The sequence below is a fragment of the Drosophila nasuta genome, chromosome X (assembly GCF_023558535.2).
Source record: "Drosophila nasuta strain 15112-1781.00 chromosome X, ASM2355853v1, whole genome shotgun sequence".
Taxonomy (NCBI): domain Eukaryota; kingdom Metazoa; phylum Arthropoda; class Insecta; order Diptera; family Drosophilidae; genus Drosophila; species Drosophila nasuta.
The window spans coordinates 10,878,130-10,903,526 of record NC_083459.1 but is presented as its reverse complement, the minus strand read 5'-3'; the positions used below and the strand labels follow the sequence as shown (position 1 = coordinate 10,903,526).

The 25,397-nt window shown below is 41.8% G+C and overlaps 5 protein-coding genes across 5 annotated transcripts; 2 read left to right on the top strand and 3 right to left on the bottom strand.

The window, feature by feature from the left end:
* Nucleotides 1-692: 692 nt before the first annotated feature.
* Nucleotides 693-9,994, bottom strand: LOC132795276 (cytoplasmic dynein 1 light intermediate chain 1). Its single transcript, XM_060805925.1, is given in 9 exon segments — nt 693-1,147; nt 1,204-1,347; nt 1,349-1,396; nt 1,462-1,573; nt 1,647-1,876; nt 1,941-2,341; nt 2,411-2,601; nt 9,056-9,248; nt 9,768-9,994. Coding segments are annotated over 8 exon segments (1,509 nt in total). The 5' UTR covers nt 9,163-9,248; nt 9,768-9,994; the 3' UTR covers nt 693-871.
* Nucleotides 4,464-7,690, top strand: LOC132795275 (armadillo repeat-containing protein 2). The gene is made up of 6 exons (XM_060805924.1): nt 4,464-4,919; nt 4,996-5,290; nt 5,372-5,509; nt 5,587-6,206; nt 6,279-6,471; nt 6,534-7,690. Exons 1-6 carry the CDS (start codon nt 4,510-4,512, stop codon nt 7,632-7,634), a joined length of 2,757 nt encoding a protein of 918 aa, XP_060661907.1. The 5' UTR covers nt 4,464-4,509; the 3' UTR covers nt 7,635-7,690.
* A 137-nt stretch (nt 9,995-10,131) lies between the features above and the next one.
* LOC132795277 (protein quiver) lies at nt 10,132-11,643 on the top strand. The gene is made up of 3 exons (XM_060805926.1): nt 10,132-10,331; nt 10,844-11,017; nt 11,083-11,643. The coding sequence occupies exons 1-3, from the start codon at nt 10,259-10,261 to the stop codon at nt 11,307-11,309; spliced, it is 474 nt and encodes a 157-aa protein (XP_060661909.1). The 5' UTR covers nt 10,132-10,258; the 3' UTR covers nt 11,310-11,643.
* A 1,879-nt stretch (nt 11,644-13,522) lies between these two features.
* On the bottom strand, nt 13,523-15,529 carry LOC132796450 (uncharacterized). Its single transcript, XM_060807624.1, has 3 exons — nt 15,415-15,529; nt 15,292-15,327; nt 13,523-15,079 (listed from the first exon to the last, which is right to left on the bottom strand). Exons 1-3 carry the CDS (start codon nt 15,520-15,522, stop codon nt 13,634-13,636), a joined length of 1,590 nt encoding a protein of 529 aa, XP_060663607.1. The 5' UTR covers nt 15,523-15,529; the 3' UTR covers nt 13,523-13,633.
* A 3,245-nt stretch (nt 15,530-18,774) lies between these two features.
* LOC132797320 (uncharacterized) lies at nt 18,775-24,427 on the bottom strand. Its single transcript, XM_060809012.1, has 4 exons — nt 23,943-24,427; nt 23,742-23,777; nt 20,512-22,297; nt 18,775-19,364 (listed from the first exon to the last, which is right to left on the bottom strand). The coding sequence occupies exons 1-4, from the start codon at nt 24,153-24,155 to the stop codon at nt 19,198-19,200; spliced, it is 2,202 nt and encodes a 733-aa protein (XP_060664995.1). The 5' UTR covers nt 24,156-24,427; the 3' UTR covers nt 18,775-19,197.
* Nucleotides 24,428-25,397: the final 970 nt, after the last annotated feature.

Genomic DNA, 25,397 nt, shown 5'->3' with positions numbered 1-25,397 from the left:
ATTTCACTTGCGTTGCTTTTTCATTTGTTGTTCCTTGCCTCCACTTCATCTTCATCTATCTTTTGCCAGCCTTTTACTTGCTCTTAAGGGCGCCAAAAAAAAAAATGTTTCTAACAAATACTACATAAAGCCAGTGTGTATGTGTGTTGTGTGTAATTAATTAATATAATTAAAAAGTACATACAAGCTATCAACTACAGTTAAGTGTAAAGTGTGTGTAGGTGTGTGTTGTGTGTGTAAGCAATTGCCACGCCCTCTGGGCGCATTGGGCATGAGCATCGCTTTGTTTTGAATCTCTTCTCAGTGGACAACAGCATCGCACTTTGTAATTTACACTTTCAACAATTACATAATTTAAATAATTTATTATTATTATTATACACAAGTGTGGCCCCAAATGAACAGAAAAGAAAAATAATAATAAATCATAATTATTATAAATATATTTATATTTTCTGTTTCCTTTTTTTAAATACGTATAGATTAAGCACGTGCATGTCGGACAAGTCGGAAACGATAAGCTAACTGTGTGTGTTCACTTTTTACCTAAGAATAAGACCTTGGCCCATTCTCCATAAATGTTGTGTGTCTTTGATGTCTTTCATATGGGTTTCTCTTCATTTTATATGTTGTATACTTTATACTTTTGCACGCTAAACTAACGCTACTGATGTCATCTCAATCGCTGCGCATTGCTCATTTAATGGGCAGCAGCAATTGTTTGTTTTTTTTTTGTTTGTTTAACAGATGTTTATCTCGTTGATATCATTGTGTAGACGTTGCAGTTGTTTAGTGTGTTGCTGTTGTTACTGTAGATATTTGTTGTTGTTGTGGTTGTGGTTGCAGTTGCTGTTGTGGCGCAGACACACATTCAACACTCACTTTGGGACAGATCGATATCCTTTTTAACGCTACGCGCCAATCGATCCAGTTCGGCAGCGGCATCTGAGCGCACGGCCAACTTCTCGGCCGTCATCAGAGCATCGGTGCCATTGGAGGTGCGTGGCGTGCCCATGCCACCGCCTGGACTGGCTGCACCTGCCGGTCCGCCAGCTGGTCCACCGGACTTTTTGTGTAGCAGCGAGTTAAAGAAGTTGGCCAGCACACCTTCACCGCCCGGCGTGGCAGGCGTCAGCTTGGGATCGATCTAAAATTGGAAACCTTTAATAAAAGAGATTTCACTATGCATATTCGTTCTCTTACCTTTTTGGGTGAACTCTGGCCGGCACTGCCGGGCGTACGTGGTCCGGCCTTGTTGCCGCCAGCGCTGGCGCCTTGAGAACGCAACGGCGACTCACCGCGCACCTGGCCACCTTGCTTGAGTATCTCCTGCTGGCGCGCCAAAAAACGCCTGTTCGTCCTCCGTTTGCACCTCTGTCTCGCGATTGGAAACCGCCTGCAGCAGTTGAAAATATAACAAATAAATGAGTTGACCAAGATCGATCACAAGTTTCTGCATACCTTTCGTGTTGGCGGCGCTTTGATTATGTCTGTGTAATGATTCTCGGCCTTGACCGCATGCATGTTCTCATATAGAATACTTATTTTCTTGAGGCTATCCCAACCCGCCGGACTGTAATTTCAAATGATCCAAATTAGCTTAGCAATGTAATGCAATAAAAAAATATAGTAGATCAAATACTCACATGAGCACCGCATCCTTTTCAACGACTAGCGCTGGCGTACGGAATGGTAGACCATAAATTCGATGCGTTAGATATTTGTAAAGGAGATCACAGTTTTTATCCTCTTTGACGCTGGTGTAAAAGAGCGAGGTGCCGTGCCGCAGGCAAAAGTTCCGTATCCATTGCTGTATGAAATCAAAGTGTTCATCTCGATACTCGTACTCCTTCTCAAGCGTTGTCATGTAGTCCGTCTAAATATAGATTTATATACATTAGGTAAGTTATAATTTCCAACAGAAAAAAACGTCTGCTCACCTTTGTGACAACGACAACAATGTCGAGGCCCAGATTTGTAATTAGTGCGTCCTCTGTCAGCGGCAACAGATCATCCTCATCAATAGAATTGTTGTGCATGGTGCGTTTCACTGGTGAGCCGGGATCCAAATCGTCGCCGACCTCGCAATAGCTTTGCCACGTCGTTGCCAAACGTTGACGGGCCGCCTCCTTCTCTTTGGGATCCAATTGCAGGCTCTCAATGTGCTGGGCCAGCACCTTGATCCATTGATTGAGCTGCTCGAGCCAGCCCCACGGCTGTGTCATCGAGACTGTTAATATGACGAGGGTGTGTGCATAGTTCGTTTCGTTAAGCGCATAGTGCAGCAGATTTGTGTGTCCTGGATCGCCATCCAGAACCCAAACGCTTAGGCGCGTCATATCTGTAAGAAGTAAGGAAAAATATAATATATAATAGATAACTATAATACTTAATAAATCTTCTTGCTTACCGTCTCTGTACTCATCCTTGACATCAATGTATGCATACTCGAGGCCGGAGCCCTTCTTGGGATCCTCGACGCCCTGCAGCTTGGCAATGAGTGTCGTCTTGCCAGTGGCATTATCACCTAATACTAGTACAGATTTGTTTGATGGTAACTTTGTGCTGCCTTGTGTTTGTACTTCATTCAATATGGCTGACCTGCAACGGGGCAAAATGCGAGGTGTCGTTAAAAACAATTGGGTCACTTCCTATTCTTGCTCCTTTCTCTTCGCTTCGCTCCTACTCTTGAGTGGCTATCAAATTTTCGCAATCTACATTAACGCTGCCCCCAATTTCGTGTCACCACAAAAAAGAACAGAAGCTGAAGACTGTGTCATGCCACGCAATCAAACTAATTGCATCCCTATGCGTCCCCTATTTATGGTGGCAACAACACCGTCGACGTCGTCCTGTTCTACCTTCTCCCTCCCTCTCTTCAATACAATTTACTATATACAAATATATTTATATATGTATATGTATGTGTAGTAAGTGGAACACGCTGACCTGAGTCAATATTTTACGGGCCATGCAATTTCAGCACAACACATTTTGTGCAATTCAATTAAATCCAATTAAATATTTCGATTGAAAAGTTGTTCACTTCCCAGTGCTGACCAAACTGACTCATTCATCCAACTGACTGACTGACTGGCTGACTGAATGACATGCAAATGGCGTTTATTCATTGGGGCAACTGGATGGACGACGCCAATGGTCCTATTTCCTCCTCCTGGCAGCACGCGTTGCCTTCGTGCCAAACAAAACAACAACACCAACAAAAAAGCAAAACATTAAAACCAAAAAAAAAAACCGCGCGAGTTCGAACTGCGAACTGCGAGAGCTGCGAATATCGATTGCCCGCTTTCTGACTTTTAGTTTTTAACTGCTCTCTTCTATTGTTTATTCAAAGGTGTTTTTTGTCCCGCACAGTGGGCTGAAATCGATGGCAAACTGTAATTAATGCATTCTATTCATAACATTCCACAATTGTTTTGCAAATACTTTACAAATTAATCATTGCTATGCAACTGCATTGCTTTATCTCAATGTGAATCATTAGAAAAGTATTGATTTTGTATACAAAACAGTTTTAACAGCATTTTAATGCACCACTTCACAATTAGTAATCGCCTTTTTAAAACAGTGTTATAACATAATTTCCGATTAAAATGAAATGTAATAATAGAAACTTGAATGAAAATCAGAAAGAAAAGTAGTTTTACATTATTGGTGAAATTACAAATAAAATATTCTTTCACAATATTACTTCACATGAGATTGAATGAAAACAAATATAATAAATTAAATGTGTCATTCTTATACAAGGAAGATTATTTGTGGACTAAATAATAAAAATGGAAAAAAACCAATAAATAAAATATGCGATATTCTTTTACAGAAGGAAATGCAATCAATATAATCACAAATTTGTTGTTTAGCTTCATTTAACAATATTCTATCGATTAATTTCAATTTAAAAATATATTATAGTTACTTTAAAGAGACTTGAATAATAATGGAAATCCACTGTTTTCAGTAATCAAATGACAATTTAAAAGAAGGTTATTTCTTTCCTACAAAAACGCATTTTTGACCAGATTTGATAAAGAAACAAATTGAGATTAATGCTATGACACACATAAATATCAATTAGGAACGACTTAAAATATGAAATAATTAGTGCGAAAGAATTCATTGATAGTTTTTTTTTTGTGAATCTTGCACCACTGTGGCCTGGATGTCGTTTTGCCCGGTGGTGGCTCGCTTCACACTTCGTGAGAGAGAGACATGCAAGCAACCCGGCACAACTGGCTGTGTATCGCTGACTCGCTCGCACCTGCGGGAGTCGTGTGTGGGTTGCAGGTTTGGTTGGCATGGTGCACGAAAGGCCCAAACGAAAAATATTTTCCAAAGCTGATGAAGTTCTTGTCCGTTGGCAGCCTGGAGACGCGACGTCTTTGGCATTCCCAGTGTGCACTTTCAACAGCGCGGCACGCGTAAAAACCCCAAAAAAAATAATACACAGAAAAATTAGATCACATTTGATCAGAGAACAGGGAGAGGATGAGTTTGCTGCTAAAGCGACGTTCGCGCAGCGAGACGCGAACTCAGCCAAAGCAGGAGATGCCATCACAACAACAACAGTCAGCAGCAGTTCCGGAGCTTCAGACAAAGAAGCTTCAAAAGGAGCTGCCGCAGAAACCTGCAGCCGATTGTGGACTGCGACTGGGTCTCGGCATGGGCATGGGAATGGGAATGGGAAGACGCAAGACGTCCGCCGAGCTCATCAGCGAGGCGAAACTCTTTCTGGGCGATCTGTCCACGACAACAACGTCGGGAGCGGCGACGGCATCGACGGCAGCCGGAGGTGGCGCTCGTCTGGTCAGCACTCGACGTCCAATCACGCCGCGCGAACCCGGACGCGTGCTATACGGCAAAGTTGCGCTAGCCGGACGTCCGCCCAGCGCCTTTTCGTAAGTAGCGACAAGTATCCTCTTCTCTCCGTTCCCGTTTGCTCATTGGTGTCTCTTCTTCTGCTGCCACACACAGTATGCGTTATCTGCAGAACGAAACGACGATGCCAACGACACCGTCATCTGCAGCGGGCGTTGAACTGAAGCTCAAGGGCAAGACGACGACGCCAACAACAGCGGCGGGAGCAGCCGGCGCTCCACGTCAGTTGCCCGCATTGCCGGGAGCAGCGAGTACTCAGGGCACCGCGCCACCGCCCACACGCAATGGCGCCTTGTTGGGCCAGTGCAGCACCGAGACACTCATCGAGCTGCTCAAGCAGCATGCGGGGCTCAAGGATTGCAGCGCCGAGACAGTGCAGCACATCAATGCGGTGAGCTAAGTCGAAGGGAGTCGAAGGCGAAGTGCAAGTCTCTGTTTCTGATAATATCCCCGTTCTCTCTGTCCTCCACAGATCCTGCAGGAGCTATACACGCGTGTGCGCAAGCAGGAGCGTCACTTCAAGCGTGCCTTCATCCTGGGCGGTCTCTACGGCCTCGTGGAATGCACTTCACCGCGCGTCCTGCTCGCCGTTGCACGCGTTGTCCTAGCGGTAAGTGTGTTGATGTTCCCAACTTCCACTCAGACCGAAAGTTATCCTGTCTCCCTGTCTCTCTCTTTGCTTTGCAGCTGCGTGTGACGGGCAGCAACTTGACGGGTGCCTGTAAGTTGATCTTCAAGGTGGCGCGCCATGAACAGCACGACGGCCTATTCCACGAGCACGACGTACTCGAGCTGCTCATCGATGGCCTGGGCCATGCGTCGCCCCTCGATGAACCCGAGGCCTGCATTTATGCCTACGGCTGCATACGTTTTCTCACCGCCAGCAGCGCACAGGAACGTGACGATGCGCTCAATCGCAACTGGGCCAGCGGCTTTGAGGCGCCGCTGTCCTCGCCCACCACAGCTGCGCTAACTGCAGCGGCTGCCGTGCTTAAGCCCGAGACGAATCAGCGCAAGCTGAGCGGCCAGCAGACGCTGGTGTCGCGTCTGGCGCGTCATGGTGCCGTCGATCTGATGGTCCTTCATCTGCAAATGCTCAACGAGGCGGGCGCCACTCGTCGCCTCAGCGGTCCCCCGCTGCACACGCTCTATCAGCTGTCGGCGGCGTTGCGCGCTCTCGCGGATGTCGCCAAGCAGCAGCAAAGGTTGCAGCTGCAACTGCAGCTGGCGTGTCCGCATCTCATACGCGCCGCCGAGGTGGCCATGGCCGAGTTGGAGGTCCAAGCGAATGTGGTGCGCACACTCAGGTAAGCCTCAAGTGAATTATCATCCTCATCCTCATCCTCGACTCTGTCGCTAACTCGTCTCGTCGCTTGCAGCGTTCTCTCCGAGGATGCGGACTGCTGCGAGACGCTGCATCAGTATGCGGCACGCATTGGCATGCTCCTGGGACCATCGTGTGGCAAGCTCAACCAGACGCAGCAGAGCAGCGAGCGACTGCTGGCAGTGCTCAGTCGGCTGGGCTACATGCTGGGCAACATTCTGGCCAAGCACGAGACGGCGCGCATTCAAGTGAGTTCCGTTCTTCCGTTTGTCCTCTTCCTCTACTTATCTTCGCTTCCATCTCTTTGCAGTACTTTCACAACGATGTGGCCATGCAGTATCTCCTGGACGTGCTGCAGCAGCTGAGCGAACGCAGCTCGCCGGCACAGCGTAGCGAATCCCTCCTCGATGCCCAGATCAAGCTCATCCGTGTCGTGGCCAATATGAGCGTCAATGCCGAGGTTGGCGCCGGCCTGGGTAATCTGCATGACCTCGGTGCCGTGCTCTTGCGTCTGCTGAGGCATGCCACCGCTGTGCTTGACGCCAGCGCCGATGTGGAACAGCCACTGGAGCAGCTGGAGCTGTTGCATGCCACGCTCGGTGCACTGCATAATCTCTGCTTCTACCAGGACAAGCCGGGACAACTGCCGGTGGCAGCGACACCAGCAGCCGGTTCGTTGCATAGCCTCATCGCTGAGCTGTCGACGGAGCTGGCCAATGCCCTGGCACGATGTCAATCTCCGCGAGCGCTGCCCACCAAAGTGGAGATTGCCCGTGTGCTCGGTAATCTGACGCGTAACGAGGAGGCGCGTCGTTGCTTTTGCGCCGCCGGCGGATTGCCGTTGATGGTGCAACAGCTGACGCGGCAGGCGAGTGGCCAGGATTACGAGCTGCGCACCTGTGCCATTGGAGTGCTCGTCAATCTGCTGGGCGATGGCGAACAGCGTGCTCCGTTCCTCCAGCTGCGTGGTGCCGAACTGTTGGCGCTCCTGTTGCGTGGTGCCCTGGAGCAGGAGGATTGGTTCCTCGCGAACATTGTGTGCCAGGCGCTGTGGAATCTCCTGATCGATGTGCAGTGTGCGGCCGCCTTGTGCCGCAGTGGCAACATCCTGGACGAGGTGAGCGAGCTGCTGGCGGATTATCTGGATGAGGAGCGTGTGTTGTTGGCTGGCGACGAGGAACATGAGCAAGACCAGGAGGAGGAGGGACATAACGAAGAGGAGGGGGAAGCAGATCCTGAAGCGACACCGGATGCTCTGTGGGAGGATTTTGCGCTGGTAGCCACCGATTTGTTAGAGCGTATTCAAAACAACTTCGATAAGCAGCAGCAACAGCAGCAGCAAAGACATTTCGATAACGATAACGAGAACGAAGACAACGACAATGACGTCGTGTTTATCGAAGAAATGTAAAACATTCTATTTTGGGGAAAACCCCTCGAAGAATATACGAATACATAATAAAAATATATGCATATCGAAATAACAAAACTATCTAAATAGCTGACTATCAATTGGTCAAACTTCATCAATATCGTTAATGCTAACTGTCCAAAATAACATTGCTATCACAATATCAAATATTGTAATGAGATCTGTTCCGCATTAGCGCAAAAAGTGAATTCATATTTTGTATTATTACTTGTTATCGATTTCCGATAACTTTACACCTGACAACAGTCAATTCAATAATATTGCTAGATAAATTTGACACCAGTTAACAAGTTAGTTGATAAATGTTGCAAATGTGTTTTGCCTTTTCGCAAAAAATATCACGCAGTTGTTTTTATTTGCATATTGAATTAAACTCAAACCAACTGACTATCGATTTTCGATAACAATTTTGCTAGCAAAACACCATATCAAATATCAAACTAGTGGGAAAATAGCAAAAACAAATATAGTGAAATGTGTTTTGCTTCAAGCGTTAAAAGGAAATCAGAATTTCTTTCGCATTTTGTATTTTTCTCTCTGCACATGCGCGACCTGCTGTTGTTTTCTCTTCTTTTTGCTCTCTTTGTGTACATATTCGGACGATGACAACATCGCCTACACACACACACACATACACACACTTGCACGTATAGAGTCGGCTCAAATCAATTCGAGCTTATTGGACAATGCGAATTCCAATTGGACTTGGCTGACAGCTGACCAACTATCGATAGCTCAAAAGTGTGCGAATGTGTGTGAGTGTCTGTGTGTGCGTTGCTCATTAGACTCGACACAACAGTAACAACGACGACAGCAAAAAGATTGATAAAGCAAAAGGTGTGCTGCTGACTGCGCTGCCGACGACGCTGCCCTCGATTTAGCTTGTTTCATGAATCATCGTCAAAAGTTTACGCTCTCTTTGTCTCGCGCTCTCTCATTTTGCGTATGCCCTTATCTATCTCTGCCAAACACAAATGTTGTACCTTTATTAATTGCGGCCGTTTTAACGTTTAGGATTTTTGTTTATGCCACAAATTCATAAAATCGGCACAAGAGAAAATTGGCAAAAAAACACACACACAACTAAATGCGCATGTCGAGGTGTATGCGTGTGTGTGAGCCAAACGAGGTTTGAGGTTAAAAATGACAACATGCACTAAATTTAATACCGCCATGAAATCAGCTGCTTACTTTGGCAATGGGTGGTGTGGTGAGGTGTGTTGCTGTGGGTGGCGCGTGGTAGGCAGGCTATGGTGAATAGCACCTGCAGCCGGCACACACAAACACACACACAAAACGAAAAATAGAGAAAGAGATGGCAGCACCCGAAAATTATTGCAAACGTCAGCGAAGACGAAGAGAAAGGGGGACAGCTGACTATGATCAATTGTGAAACTCACCAGAGATTCTCCTTGTCGGCGGCGGCATCCTTCTTCTTCGTAGTGAAGGATGATGTCAGCGCATTGCTGCCCGTTGTTGTTGTCATCGTTTGCGTGACGCTGTCCATGGCGTCCTCTTTTAGCAGTTGCAGCAGTCGCTCTCCTCTATTGCTTGCTTAACGAGGGGGGGTGGTGATGGGTGGGCGGGCAGCTGCTGCGGGATGCATGAAAAAATTGTTAGAGAAGCACAGCAATACACACAAACACACGGACACGGCGAGAGAGAGCGAGTGAGACGGAGTCAGAATAACAGAATAATAACAATAACAATTCGCGAGTTGAAGCATTGAACTTGAGCAAGCCACAATTGAAGTTGCAAGGTGTTGCATTTATAATAAATTACAAAAAAAAAACACACACACAACAGCAGCAACAACAACGCCTACGCCAGCAGTGACGCTTCCGCAGCACCGTTTTAAGCTTTATGGCTGGTTACGTTGCAGGGCGGCAGCGACGTCGACGTCGCCGTTACCGTCGCCGTTTGATGGAATGACAAACGCGCAGATTATTTCTATTTAAATATTTGATTATTGCAGCTTCATTGCTTGCGCATGTTACGCAGCACAGCTGCTGTGGCCACTTTTGTTGTTGCTGTTGCTGTTGATGTCTATCTCTCTCAATTTTGCAAAATTTCATAGCGTTTGTTTTTTTTTTGCTTTTTTGTGATACGTACTGCAGCTTTTACTCAAGTTTATATTGTGTGCACTCCGCTTGCAAATTGTTTCCTTTTTGTACGAGATTTGTTGCTTAGCGTGTTGATTGCTGCATTTGAGGTTCGTTCGTTACTTTGCTTTGCGTTATTGTTGAATGAAAATAACAACAACAAAATAAATACGCCCGATATTGAGATGATGAATTTTTCGCTGAAATAGTACAACGAAACTATGACACAGTGTGTACACACTGCGACACAATAGGAAAAACTACACCAGTGCTGCCATCTTGCGAACCGATTCGATGTGTCTGGTCACACGCAACAACGCAATGTTGTATTGGCACATATATCATAACTACATATGTGCCAGGTGGCAACCTTATTTACTGCGCTCCAACACAAAAACAAACGCAGAACAATAAACCATCGACATCGCTGCGTTTAACGCAATTTTTTTTTAATTATACGAATTTTTTTGTTTCTTTCAAAGATAATTTATTTAGTGCAATATGCAAGCGTCCGTATTGCTGATTACAACTGTGATATTCGTTATAATGGCCAGCCAGGCACCTCTGGCAAATGGTAAGTGAATTGTGCACAAGTTTGCTGGCAATTGAAGTCTTCTGTTCGCACACACATACGCATGCGCACAAGCTCCAAGTATGTGTGTGAGTGTGTGTTTCGGTGCACATGCAACTGCCTCTGTGTGTGTGTTTGTGAATGCGTAATATAATTTACAGTGAACTACAATTTTCACTTTTGATACCCGTCATCACAAAGTGAAACAGGGTATAAAAGTTAATGGCAATCTGTGATCGCTTAGAGTACAATCTACATAGACATGCAAATTTATGTTGATTAGTCTTTGTTAATTATTTTTTGGAAAACTACTTGAACGCATAACAAATTTTAAAATAAAAATACTTACACCAAAGCAGCAAATACAAAATACAAAACATACCTCGAATTTTGTTTGTCCAGTTTTTCCAAATGCTCAAGCTGTACAAATTTCAGAGCTAATGCTTCTAAACTTTGGTTTACAACTCGGCCACGCTCCACACACATTAATAATTACAATCCCGACTTTATTCCAGCGGCACTGCGACGTTGCTACCAATGCAGGTCGCGTGGCGAACTGGGGAGCTGCAAGGATCCGTTTAGCTTCAATGCCACCGACGTGGAGCGCGAACCCGGCCTCTCAGCCATTCCCTGCGCCAGTGGCTGGTGTGGCAAGGTGATAGAAGGCGGCGGTACCTACGCCCTCGATGGTAAGTAATCCTCGATAGCCGTATTGCTCGCATACATTTTTATAATATTCTATAAATCTTTGCAGATTACGATCTGGCCATTCAACGCATGTGCGTGCAACGTGGCCCCGATGATAACATGGATCGCTGCGCCGACACAATCTACAACCACAAGAAAGTCTTCATGTGCTTCTGCCAAGGGGATCTCTGCAATGCCGCTGCTTCGCCTTGGCCTCAGTTCCTCAGCCAACAATTGTTCGTCTGGATAGCGACTGTTTTGTTAAGCACACAATTGGTGCGCTTTTATTTGTAATTGCTAAAAGGAAAATAAAAATGTAACGACTCCAATCAAAGATACAAAAAAAGTAAACTAACTTAGATTGAAGAGGAAAATATGCTGCTTAGCCTCCTCTAAATTCAGTTCCTGTCTTTACTTCTCCTCCTACTTATGTTCAATATAGTCTCCACCTCTTGCTTCTCTCCTTGTATCTCATCCTTCAAAACGAAAGCACTTCAGCGTCCAAATCACATTTTATTAATTAACTTCCATTGAGCTTTGGACCATAATCGACTACAACTGAACTATAAAATAATTTGCATATGCTGCTTATTGACCAGATTAGTTCCCTTATCGAAATTATTACTTTTCATTTTAGAGTAAATTTAGTTTGCAAATAAAACTTATAGAAATCACAATACATTCTATTTGACATGTAACAGAAGCTGATTGCTATTTAAGGTATTCAAAAATGCCGCTTTTGATTGCCAGAGTTGCCACTTGACAAATAGTAGCGTAAACATTACGAGGGATGCACTGCTTATTTGGCAGTGCTGCCAGATTATTTAAAAGAGAACAGAAAAAGCGGTCAAAAATAAAACATTTTGAAATTTTGTTACGCTGTATTTAATTTCAAAGTAAAACAAATCAGTTTTGCCAACTCAACTTTACTTAAGTATATGCGATGTAAATATAAATGTATTTTTCTCCAGTTCTGTCTTCGTTGTCCTGCTCATGTTTTCCACTTGACGCTTGTGGGTAAAAAAAAAATAACTATAGTATATGATTCCTCACTGGGTCCCCATCTGACTGAGCATTCTACTGCTTCTTCTCGGCCGTCGTCTTCAGCGTCTTTGCACGCCTCACAGCGCCCTGGTGGCCATAAAACTTATTCTGGGCGACGCGACGCTTCCATTTAGTCTTGGGTCGTTGCGACAGTGCTTTGGCCACCTCGTGCGTAATGAGACCGAATAGTCCTAGAAACTCCTCCTGGCTGCACTCAGAAAGGAGCACACGCTTGTCTGGCGGCGGCTCCATCAGCTGCAGCTGAGACTCCGTTGTTTGTTCGGTTGGCTCGTCAGGTATTTTAAGAGCCTTAGCATTGATGGCACTTTTCCTTTGACGTTTTTTGGGCGAATCAGAACTGAAGAACTCCATTTCATCATCCTTGTGAAATGTACGCACCTCCAGCTTGCTTTTGCGTGGGCCTCGCTGTCTTAGCGTAGACTTGGGCGGAGTGGGCGGCGTGCGCTTTTTTCGTGGCAGCCGCGACACTGATCTTGATGTTCTTGTTGCTGCTGCTGCGGTCGTTGTTGTTTTTGTTGATGTTGTTGTCGTTCTTCTTCTTGGCTGCTTGCAATTTCGCGGACATTTGCAGCCTCTCTGAATGGGACAGCAAATATCCTTGGCGCTTTGGTGGCGACTTCGACGCTGTCTTTACTGACGCCATTTGTTGTTGCCTGTCCTTGCAGGCTCGATTCAGCGCTTCACGCACTTTGATTCGACTTTGGGCCAACAGATCTTTGCCGGAAGCTGAAGAAATGTGCTGCACTGTCTGCGCCCCTCGCTTGATGGAGATTTTATTCTCTTTTTCCATTTATAATGATTTTATTGCGCACCAATTAGCTCTTCAAAATGAAACGGACCGTCCAGAGTTGCCACCGCACACAAGCTTTAACAGGGATGGACAGGCTTTTTTCGCTTTGACAAAATGTAGTTCCCACTGGAAACAAAAATTGATCGATTATCGTTAGTAACCGACTCTCTCAACATCCTTTATTTTTGTTTTGTTGATATTTCATTCGTCTATTCAACATAATGACAAATGTATGTCTTTATTTTTTTTTAAATATACAATTTTTTTTAGTAAATTATTAACCATAATATTTTGATTAAAAAAATGGAAATAAATTGAGAAAAGTGTCGGTTCCATTATGCGATAAATGTATATTGCGACATTTTCATATGTACCCGATAAGTTTAAAGGGATCTCAATCTCTCCTCACTCACAACTTTTACCTCACTCCCCTTACCATCTCTTGCTTTTTGTGAAACTTTGGAACATCTCTCACTATGTATGAATTTACTATTTTTTCTGTTTGTTTTTAACAGTGTTTTAAAGGCCTCTTTTTTCAGTAAAAACACACACACACACAAATACTCACATTAATGCGTAGTTTATTGTATTGTATTTAATTGTTGCTTATAATAATAAGTCAAATGATTCTTTGAATTCCCTAAGAACAGTTTATTTTAATGGAGGGAAGAAGAGATTCATAGTTGATCACATAATATTTCATACATGTGTTCATTTACTGACTATATAACTTAAGATTACTCTCAAATTCATATGTATTTGATTACTTAATAATTAGGCGTCGAGTGCGCTTCGAATGACGTTGGTAAAACTTCCTGACCACATCGTGGGTGCAAAGTTCGAATAGTTTAAGGAAACTCTCCTGTCCACCGACTGAAGAGTCTTTGTTCGAAGTTGTTCCACCAGCAATTGCCTTGGACTTTGTGGCACGCTTCTTTCGTGCCACAGTCGGTGGCGCCTTCGCAGCTTTCTTGCCTGCTGTCTTCCTATTGCGTTTCTTGCGCGTCGTCTCCTTTGGTGCAACACGTGGAACTGCTGCGGCAATTGGAAGTGCGGCAGCTTTCTCAATACTTGGAACTGCAGCACGTGCATTTGATGCAACGCCTAGAGCAGCTGCAAGAATTGGAGCAACAATTGGAGCTGCGGCCGCTTCTTCAGCATCTGCATCTGTAGATGATTCAAGAACTGAAGCTGCCGCAACACTTGGAACTGGGGCAAGAATTGGAGCTATGGCAGCTTCTTTAATATTTGGAGCTGCTGCATGAATTGGAGATGAGGCAGCAATGGGAGTTGGTGCAACAATTGGAAGTGCTGCATCTTCCTCAAGATTTGAAACTGCTGCATCTGCAGTTGATGCAACATCTAAAGCTGCTGCAAGAATTGGAGATGAGGCAGCAATGGGAGTTGGTGCAACAATGGGAAGTGATGTATCTTCCTCAAGATTTGAAACTGCTTCATCTGCAGTTGATGCAACACGTAAAGCTGCTGAATGAATTGGCGATGAGGCAGCAATGGGAGTTGGTGCAACAATTGGAAGTGCTGCATCTTCCTCAAGATTTGAAACTGCTCCATCTGCAGTTGATGCAACATCTAAAGCTGCTGCAGTAATTGAAGCTGTCGTGGCAGCTTCTTCAACACTTGGAACTTTTGCATTTCCTGTTGGCAGCTGTATAGCCTGCTCCTCTTTGTCCTCCTCCTTCTCTGGCTGTGGCACGCTCTCAGAGCTCACAGTGGACAACTGCAGCTCGTCCTGGGCAAGAAACATCTCGAGCAGCTCTTGAGCATCGGCTGGCATTTCAATAACCTCTGAGTCAGTAGTAAGTGGCAACTGGTCCTCTGTAAATGATTTCTCCAGCGACAATGGTTGATCTGGATTGATCTCAACGTCGTCTCGTTTATCGCCAGAAGTCTCAGCAGCATCGTCTGCCAAAATGAGAAAGTACCTGCGAATGAGGGTCTCCGGATCGTCGCGCATCTTCACCGAGTGCGGTGCGATTATGTAGCTGGCATCGGCAATCAAAGGCACTATCTGGCTGGAGATGAATGTGTTGGCCAGATCGGGAACGATCGCGACATCCAGTTTCTGCAGCCACTTGTAGAACTTGTCCAAGTCCTCATCGATTTGCAGCATCAAATAGGTCTGCTCCGCGTTGACCTCATAGATCTCCTGCTCCAATTCATCCAATATACGTTGCATTTCGATGTAATCCTGCAGATGTTCAAAGAAAAATGTAAAATGTATTATGTATAAATGTATTTTATTTCCTGCAAAAGTCTGTCTCAAATTTCAGATGATGAGCTTTTGGTTGCAAGTGTCTCTGTGTTAAAGGGAATTATTATTTTCCAAAGACGGTTACAAATACACAACTCTAGCGTCAATATTCATTTGCCACATTAAAGATTAAAGATTATTATACTTACCGCATCCCCCTGCGCCTTGAACACATCAGAGACCAACTATAGGAACGAGGACAACAAGAAGAGTGAGGGAAAAAGTTATGTAATTATCAACTTGGAAATACAACTTGTGACAATTTTACTCACCGTGTGCACCATGAGAAAGTCGCGTATTGCACGCTGGCAATAGATAGTGTCATTCTTGAGTCTCGATGGCAACTTGTAGTTATTCTCCAGATACGACATGAACAACATGTGCTCATCGGTCAAATTAGCTTTGCTCTCACTCATCTTCGATTGCGTATTTTTTTTTTTTACGCTTTTCTAATCAGAAATTTGTCGTGTTTTCTTTGGCATGAAATTTGCATGTGCAATTGAAAAATACTTAGCTGACTTTGCAGCTTATGGCAAAATCGTAAGTGTGGACTTGAAATTTATTTTCGATTTTACTAAATCGTATTGAACATTTAACACACAGCTTAACTTCCGCTGCGTTCCTTCGCCATTGATCCATTGATCAGGGTTGCAAGCGCATATTCAAATTTTTGCGCTGCCGGCGAACTATTTCTGTTCACTTGTTCTCTTCTTTTTCAGGGCTGCACAAATAAAATGGCAGTCTTTGTAATAATCGTTATTTTAAATAAAAATCTTTTATTTCTTATATATTGAAAATACATATATATATAATAAAATATAAAATAATAATAAAAATATAGATTTAATAAATAATAAGTTATAGATATCAATCCCATATTAAAGCATAATTTTAAATTATAAAATACGTTTAATTAAAAAAAAAACATTGCGTTAAATTAAAACATCGGAAATATTTTATTGTTAAAAATATCCTGAAGGCCTTAATCACTTTAGATTATGTCATTGCAATAAGGAATTGCATGCTTTATTTCAATAAATTAATAATAATAATTTTATTGTTATTCAGTATAACTTTAATTATAAAATTAAATAAAATTTAATAAATTAGTTTATTAGTAAAATTTGACTGCATTTCGAGGCACATAACGGATATATGTATCCCTGAAAATGTCAACTCCGATCAAAACAATAAATTGAATTACTTTTTATATACAGCTGTATACCTTGAAATAGCAGTGCTTATGACCTAAGCGTTTAAAATTTAAAAATACCATTATAAAAACGCAACTTTGAGACAAAATTTAGTTATAAAAGTTTAATATATTTATTTTTAAATAACTCAAAAAATTTTGTCATTATTACTAACTCAATATTTTACAAAATATGAATGATAAGAAAAAAAATTGTATTATGAAGTACATTGAAATCGCAGTGGTAAAAGAAAAATCTAATAAAATTAATAAAAGCTTTTAAATAATCTATAATCTATACACATATTTGTACTATGTATAAGAAAACCTTTCCAATTCATCGCATTCATTTAATTTCTCACTTTTTTATTAGTTGTTTTAGTTATACCCACTACTCAAAGGGTAGAAGGGTATCATAATTTTGTGCTTCCAGTAAATGTTTGTAATAGGCAGAAGGAGACATGTACGACCCCATAAAGTATATGATCAAGTTGTTTCAAGTTCCGCCCTTCAAAATCGAAAAAAAAATCAAATAATAATTTATGATTCCTGAAAATTTGGTTGAGTTCAGAAAAAAATTGTAGAAGTTATAAAAGAAATATTTTTTTATGGCAAAAAACGTCTGATGCAATCGCCTCTAAGTTGCTTTGACTGACAATCTGGTATATTTTGTATGGTATATATTGGTATATATTGAGAATATACTATAAAAAGAAATACGAAATATACCCTTCGGTAGAAGTATTTTTGGTATATCAATTGGGTATATTTATATATTATATTTGGTTTTATATAACTTGAGGTATATCCCAGTCGAGCACACTCAAGTGAAGCTTTTTTTTTGCCTTTTAAGTATTCATAACTTTGCATTACCTTAATTACTTTGAGTATTTTATTCTGCAAAAAAAAATAATAAAGAAAATTGTTCTTTATATGTTTATCAACTTTATTTAATAAAGTAACAAGTAAGAAAGCTACAGTCGAGTGTACTCGACTGTGAGATACCCGCTACCCATTTTGAATAAAAGAAATGTTTCTTTTATTGCGGTATTTTCTCAAAATATACCGAATATACTGCAAAAATACTAAAAATATACCAAATGGTATATGGTATTGGTATATCGACATAGTACCACATTCAAAATATACCATAGACGGCACAATATACCAGATTGTCAGCCAAAGCAACTAAGACCCCTAGTAAGTAGGCGTTTTTGCCCATACAAAAGTATTTCTTTAATAACTTCGACAATTTTTTATCTGATCGGAACCAAATTTTCAGGAATCATAACTACTATAGTAAATATTGTATATACCAACTCGCAACTCTAGCTTTAAAATTACGTTTGTTATTCGATTTTTTTGATTTGCGGGGGCGGAAGTGGGCGTGGCAAAAATTTGAAACAAACTTGATCTGCGTGCAAACATAACAAATGCTGTCGAAAAAAAATTTATAGCTCTATCTCTTATAGTCTCTGAGATCCAGTGTTTCATACGGACAGACGGACAGACGGACATGGCTAGATCGTCTCGGCTGTTGACGCTGATCAAGAATATATATACTTTATAGGGTCGGAGATGCCTCCTTCTACCTGTTACATACATTTCCTGCCGGCACAAAGTTATAATACCCTTCTACCCTATGGGTAGCGGGTATAAAAATCTTAACCAATATCGATTCTATTATAAATACTCGTATACATAGAGAGTTCATCCACTCACATTATATTTATTCTATGCATCATAATAATGCTTCGAACTAATTTACTTATTTTTGGTTCAGTGTATTTTTCCTAAGTACCTAGGAATTTAATGGAAATTTCTTCATTTGCAAATCGTCACAAACTCGCTATAAATTTGCATGCATATCTGTACACGTGTCATAAATCCTTTTTGGGATATGAATACCTGCGAATCGCAAGGACTATTTCTTCTTTCTTCGCCTACCTGAATAATATTCTGTCATTGTGAATACGCGAAATTCTTTAGAAAGTAGATTTCGTTTATATTTTCTCTATGCCATATGTGGGCTAAGTCCATTTATTGCTTATTCAGATTTTAAGCGGCATACGTACAGTTTCAAACATGTTTCAAACTTTTAGGATACCTGAAAATAACGCGATTCACCTCTGAAAAATTGCTGGCGACGGTATTAATTGTTGGTGTTACGACAAAAGGATTCCTGCATACATATTTTGATATTGTGATTGAGATTTATTGAAAAATGAATAAAAACAATGATTAATTTGTGAAATATTCCACTTTATTCAATAAAACATTAAAGAACATCTTGTCTTCGGTACACCGAAGATGCAATACTCTCGCAGATCGTTCCTATGGCAGCTGTTATTCTATATATATATAAAAAAAAAAACAATTATAATAGTTTACATCTAGATTTTGCATTATTGTGGCGTCAGACAGACATTAATGTGAATAATTTTTATTGAATTCGCCTCCCGCTGCAAGAGCATAAAATAACGATTGTTCCGCTTGTTTCTTTTTTTTTTTGTGTAGTAGTGTGTGTAGGGAGAATTTGAAAACCAAAATTAAAATAATAAGTATTAAACCAAAAAAAATGTTTGTTGATATGAGGCACAATTACAGTATATCGCATGTAAATATATTGTGCATTATGAAGTAAGTCATAATCATTAATGGAAACCCCAGTTATAAAAAATTTAAAAAAAAAAAATATATAAAAAAAAAGAAATATATAAAATATATATATATACACAATACAATGATCAGGATAAAGACTGTACAACAAGCGCCCCGACAATGCGCACAAAAAAATTCTTATCGCCATTTTTTGTTTGCTTTCTCGATATTAAAAAAAGAGGAAAACAATGCTTAACAACTATTAAGAAAAACATTTAGCCCGGGCCGTGTTTGTCCAATCACGCACACACTGTGGACACCGAATGCTTAGCTGGCTGTGCGATTGTGGTGACACCGTCTTGCCCTTGGCGTCCTCATGACAGTCCAGATGATAGAAGCCTTGGCAGCTTTGGCATGTCATCAAGTTGTCTGAAAGAGGAATATACGAATTAGTTTTGTTTGAAATGGATGAATTAAGAGCAAAATTCATATTTTGTATTAATAGTTTACTTTCTTTAATATTTATTTATTTACTTGTTTAATTATTATACAAAATAATATAACTAAAAGAAGGGAGTGCTAGCTACTAAGGCCTTCGACTGTTTCTTTAATAAAATACTATCTTATATTGTATTATATTATATATTTTCTTATATATGCCGTCGAATACGTCAATAATTTTTCTAATCTTGTTCGCTGATATTTTATACAAGTTTTGTTTTAAAACTCAACAAAATTCATAGATAATCATGTGGTTAGATGAATCATGGAACGCGTTAACATCGCAAATTTATGGTGTAATATATAACTCCAAGTTTATTCGATTCTTGGTTTTCTCATTACGTAATGGAAGATTGCTTTGAAATTTCACATGCACAATAGTAGTCATCAAACAAGCAGCTGATATATATATATATATACATATATGTATATATTCCAACAAATTATATGTGAGTAACGCGCAAAAAGTGGACAATACTGTAGTAAAGTATTACAAGTAAGCTACAGTCGAGTGTGCTCGACTGTGAGATACCCGCTACCGATTTCGAGTAAAAGCAAAACAGTGCGGTATTATTCTTAAAATATGCCACAAAAATATGTCAATTTCTATATTTGGTATATTGACATAGTACTACATTCAAAATATACCATATAGCACCAAAATATACCAGATTTTCAGCCAAAGCTACATTAAAAGCTAAATTACGCTTGTTTTACGATTTTGTTAATTTGCAGGGCAAACATTTAAACAATTTTGATTTGCATGTAAACCTAATCTAAGTGTTGTCGATATCTCTATCTCTTATAGTCTAGGAATTTATACGGACGGACAGACAGACAGACGGATAGTGAAAGATCGTCTCGGATAATGACATTGATCAAGAATATATATATTTTGTAGGGCCTCCTCCTTCTGCCTGTTACATACATTTCCTGGAGGCATAAAGTTATAACACCCTTCTACTCTATGTGTAACGGGTATAAAAAAGTTTGCATATTTTACCAGGAACATGACTCAATCAATGACGTTGCAACGTCTGCAAAGCCAGATTCATAGAATAAAGTTGTTGCTCACCTGCACGTTTTCTGCACTCCTTGCACTTCTGTTTGCCCCCCTCCACCGACTGGCTGCTGCCGAATAGATCCTCCAGCTTTTCAGGCGTTTTACTTTTGCTCTTCCGCGTGGCCGTTGTGCCCGTTGTGGCAGCAACAGCCGAAGCAGAAGCAGCAGCTGCAGCGGCCGCTCGGTGGGCCTTCTTTGCCTGCAAACGCTTCTCTTTGGGCGACAGGAGAAACTCTGGTTTGTCCTTCAGCTTCTTCTGACGCACTGCATCAATGGCAGCCAGCTGCTGGCCGTAGTGAAAGTCAACGCCACTGGCATTCTGTACCGTGCGACGCTTGCGCTTCGAATGGCGCTGACACAACTTCTTGACCATGTCATGTGTATAGAGGCCAAACAGCCCAAGGAAATGCTCCTGTCCGTACTCAGCCGGCATGACGCGTGTCTCGCGTGGTTCGTCGCGCCACTGAGCCGCCGAGGCGCACAGACGCTGCTGCTCCAGCTCCAGTTCGTGATGCAAATCATCCGATGAACCCGATGAGCCCGACGAGGCACGCGCTGTTGATGCCGCTGCTCCTGCTCCTGATCCTGCTTGGTGCTGTCCCGCCACCGTTGATGGCGGAGGCGGTGTGGCGGGTTTTCTGCCAGCACCATAAGCATTGCGTGTCTTATACTGTTTGCTTGCCGCTGGCTGTGCTGACTTCTTGGCAGCCAACGACGAGGCACTTGGCACTCCGGCAACGGCAACAGAAACTGCGGCTGCTGTTGTTGTCAATTCCATGGCCAGAGCCTTGCTCAAGCTCGCCTTGTTCTGTTTGGACACCACTTGACTGCTGCTGGGTGCCAAAGCAGTTGTGGACTGTGCTGCTGTCTTCTCGCTGCCGGGCAGCTCCAAGGCATCCTCGTCGTCGAAGAGACGCGGCTGCTGTTTGGTTTTGCGTGCACGTCGCAACGCTTGACGCAGATTCATGCGACTTTGGGCGACCACCTCAAAGTCCGTTGCCATTGTGGCCGCCACCTTTGTGATCGGCGCCAGCGGTGGCGGTGATGTTGAGCTGCGCTTCAACGTCTGCGGCTTGCTGATCTCTGCAGCAACTGTTGCCACAACTCCGGCCACCTGCTTGGCCATCGCTAGTGGTGGTGGCTGCGTCGACAGCACAGCTCCGCCGGGCAGCTCCTCGACGGCAATGGATCCGCCGCGTGGTATTAGCAACGAACGTTGCTGATGCTCCGATGGCTTCGATTGTGTCAACAGCGGTGGCAGTGGCAAAGCGGATTGCGCTTGAGTTGGCGTCGAAAGCAGCGTTGTTAAGCCACCGACGCTGTTGTCGCCCATGTTGAAGAGATTTTCGGGCTGCATAAGCTTCAGTTCGTTGCCGGCGGTTGCTGCCGTTGTTGTTGCTGTTGTTTGTGCATCCAAGAGTGTGGCGGTTGCTGTCGATGGATTGACCAGCATCAACGGCACATTGTCATCGAGTTCGCTCAGCTTGAGCGGCTCAACGCCCGCCTCGTCGTCCTGCGAAATAAGAAAATGCTTGCGAATGAGCATCTCCTCGTTGTCGCGCATCAGCACCGATTGCGGATAGATTTTGTAGCTGGCATCGCCAATCAAAGGCACTATCAGGCTGGAGATGTACTCGTTGCCCAGCTCAGGTACGGTCTGGATGTTGCTGTCCTCCAGTTTCTTGTAGAATATGTCCAGGTCCTCGTCGAGGCGCAGCATCAAATAGTTCTGCTCCGCATTGATCTCGTAGACCTCTGCCTCCAGTTCGTCGAGTATGCGCTGCATCTGCACTGGATCCTGTCGATGTGTGTGTGTGTGTGTGTATGTGAAATAGATAATACTATATTAGTTAGTGGTCGCATTTCTTAGTCATTATCGATTGTCAACCATTGATTAAGTGTCATAAAGCAATAACAACTACGAAAATCGAAGAGTTCATACTGGAAACGCGTGTCGTGTTCTCATTTCTATACCCGTCACCCAAGTGTGTTGAAGGGTATGCTAAATGATAAATTATTTTATTCTCGCTCTATAAAACATTATTATTACTTTCTACCAACAGCTATTTCCCTTCGAAAAAAAAAAAACATCAAATAAGGTTTCAATACTCATGTTGATCCTAAGTCGAATTTACAACTAGATAACGCCCCCCTCAAACTCGTTAAAAAACAAGTTGTTAGTGGTGTTTAATTGCAACAGACTCGACAAACATAAAAATCAACTCATTCTAAATTAATACTCCAAGTTTCATAACGATTGAATAATGGATACAGTGAAAACGAACTTGACGAACTTCTTCTATAGGATATTTTGTATGTTTCTAGCTTTTAAAGTAATTTTGCTCTAGTCAGTAAATAACTTTGCATTACCTTCAAGCGGGTATTTCTTAGTTGACCACATAGTGTAAACTGTAGCTTTTACTTTTAGATATTTTTTTCATCTCTTCGTGCACGTGACTCAAATTTCACGAACAACTAAGTTAATTAGAAAACAACTGCGTTGCATTTTAGGTATCTGAAAGTCGAGCACACGCAACTTTATACATTTTTGTTACTTTGTTTTTTTTTTTTATCTTTTTACGCACGTGACTCAAATTCGTGTCTCAGACAAGTGAATTTTAAAGGCAAATATTGCAGAGAATTGTCGAAGTACAAATGATAAGCAAAACTATCGATTTACTTTTTGCTCTAAACGAAAAACCTCAAAGTTGAAAATATTCAATAAAATACAACACATACATACATATGTACATAGCTACAACACACGTAGTATTATAAGCGTGTGTGTGTGCGTGTGTGTTTGAGTATTTCTAATTTAGAAATATCAAAAATGGAAATTAAAGGTTTTACACCTCGCTTCCCTCCACCAATCAGCAATTCCCCTGAAGCAACAAAGTGCAGCTATAGATTAAATAGCAAATGACTCAAGATTCATTATTTGTTTGGCTAATTTGGCCATTTGGCTGACCCATGATTGCTGCTGCAGCGGATGACGCTCATGATGTTGGTGGAGTTGGCAACCCTGCCCATCGCCCTCGCCTCGCCCTTGCCTACGTCGTTGTTCCCTCTTCTGAGGCTCACGCTTTTGCTGGGCACATTTTTTTTCGCTTTCAGATTCGCTGTTATTGCTCCAAACAAAGAAAATGTACAACAACAACAACAACAACAGCAATGAGAACAAGAGTATATGAATGATGTGGTTGTGAATGTAATATATAAGGATTGTTTAAGGTGTATATTACCGCATCGGCCTGCTCCTTGAACACATCGGAGACCAGCTGTAAAAGAGAAAAGCAAGAAGAAGAATGCAAGGAGTTAATAATCATGATAATGAGCAGGCGAACAGGAATCAAAACTTAGTCAACGGTCACACAGGTTGCTTTTACTTTTGCTATTGCTTTTGCAGATTGCCTTTGCATTTGCTTTTGCTGCTTGTTACTCACCCCGTGCACCTTGAGAAAGTCGCGCATTGCACGCTGACAGTAGATAATGTCATTCTTGAGCTCCGATGGCAGCTCATAGCACTTTTCCATGTAGAACTTGAACAATGTGTAATCCTCGGATACTTCTCTGTTGCCATTGCTATTATTGTTGTTGTTGCTGCTGGTTATGGTATTGATGTTGGTGTTGTTGTTGGTGGACGTGCTGCCACTCATCTTGGATGGCACACAAAGTGAAATAAAGTAACGAGCGAACAAATGAACGAATTTGATCGAGAGATTCGTTTACACTTTGAATCGATGGTCTATGCTAATCAATGTTTTTGATTGTGTTTGCTGGGACTATCTTGTAGTTTTTGGTCTTAACACACACTGACACAGAGGCAGCGTGAAGCGAGCGATTTCAAAATTCGCGACCTGCTCTCGCAGTCCACACACAGTTGGCGCAGGGCAGCAGCAACAACAACGAACGTAGCGCGACAAAGCAACAGCAGGCAGCAGGAAGCTGCAAATATACCAATTAATTTCTATTCTTCGCTATCGATGTATCGATATTTCGCAAATTGCAATATGGCAGTCTTTCACCATTACTGGTATATTATGTACTACATGGTAATAAAATACTGAAATCCTGTCCTCTACAAATAATTGTAACTGCGTTAATTTGAAAATTATGCAATGTTTTTCAAATTGTTGTTAATACCGCTACCCATAGTATAGAAGGATGTTATACTTTTGTAACGACAGGAAATCTATTAAACTGGCAGAAGTAAGCGTTTTTAACTCCAGAAATATATATGTATTCTTGATTAGCTTCAACAGCTGATACAATATAAAAATATAAAAATAGAGCTAATATTTTTTTGATATCCTTGTTTTTGTTGCACGAACAGCTTGTTTTAGATTTTAGATACGCTCACTTTCGCCGTCGTAATGTCCATTTTTGATACAAACAATAAATATTTGTCTTTATTATTTCTGCAAGTTCCATTGGTTGCGATCAGCTAAAAATTTAGTTATTAATGAAATAATTTTATAGGACAAGAACCCACAAATTGTCCGCTTTATTATTTTAAATGCAGATTATTGATTCACCACATATAGTTTTGGTATATTTGAGTATTGTTTTTATATCTTCGCCAAAAAAACATTGACGGATTTCGCACTGTTTTACGTTTATTAAAAATGGGTTTTCAAGAACACTTGTCTGTAGTTGTCTTACTTGTTCTATTCCATCTTACATGTTCTTGTTACACTACAAAATCTCCTCAGTTTCGAGTGTTTTTATTTTGATTTTCAAAAAATTAATAAAGAAAATGGATTTTCAAAAAGTGCGCCTTTTTCGCTAAGTGTGGCTTACCAAATAAAAATTCAAATTTTGCAGCAGTATATTGCGGTATATTTGGCAATAAAAAATAGTAGGTATTCAAATTGCAGTTGCGGTCACACAGTCTGTTT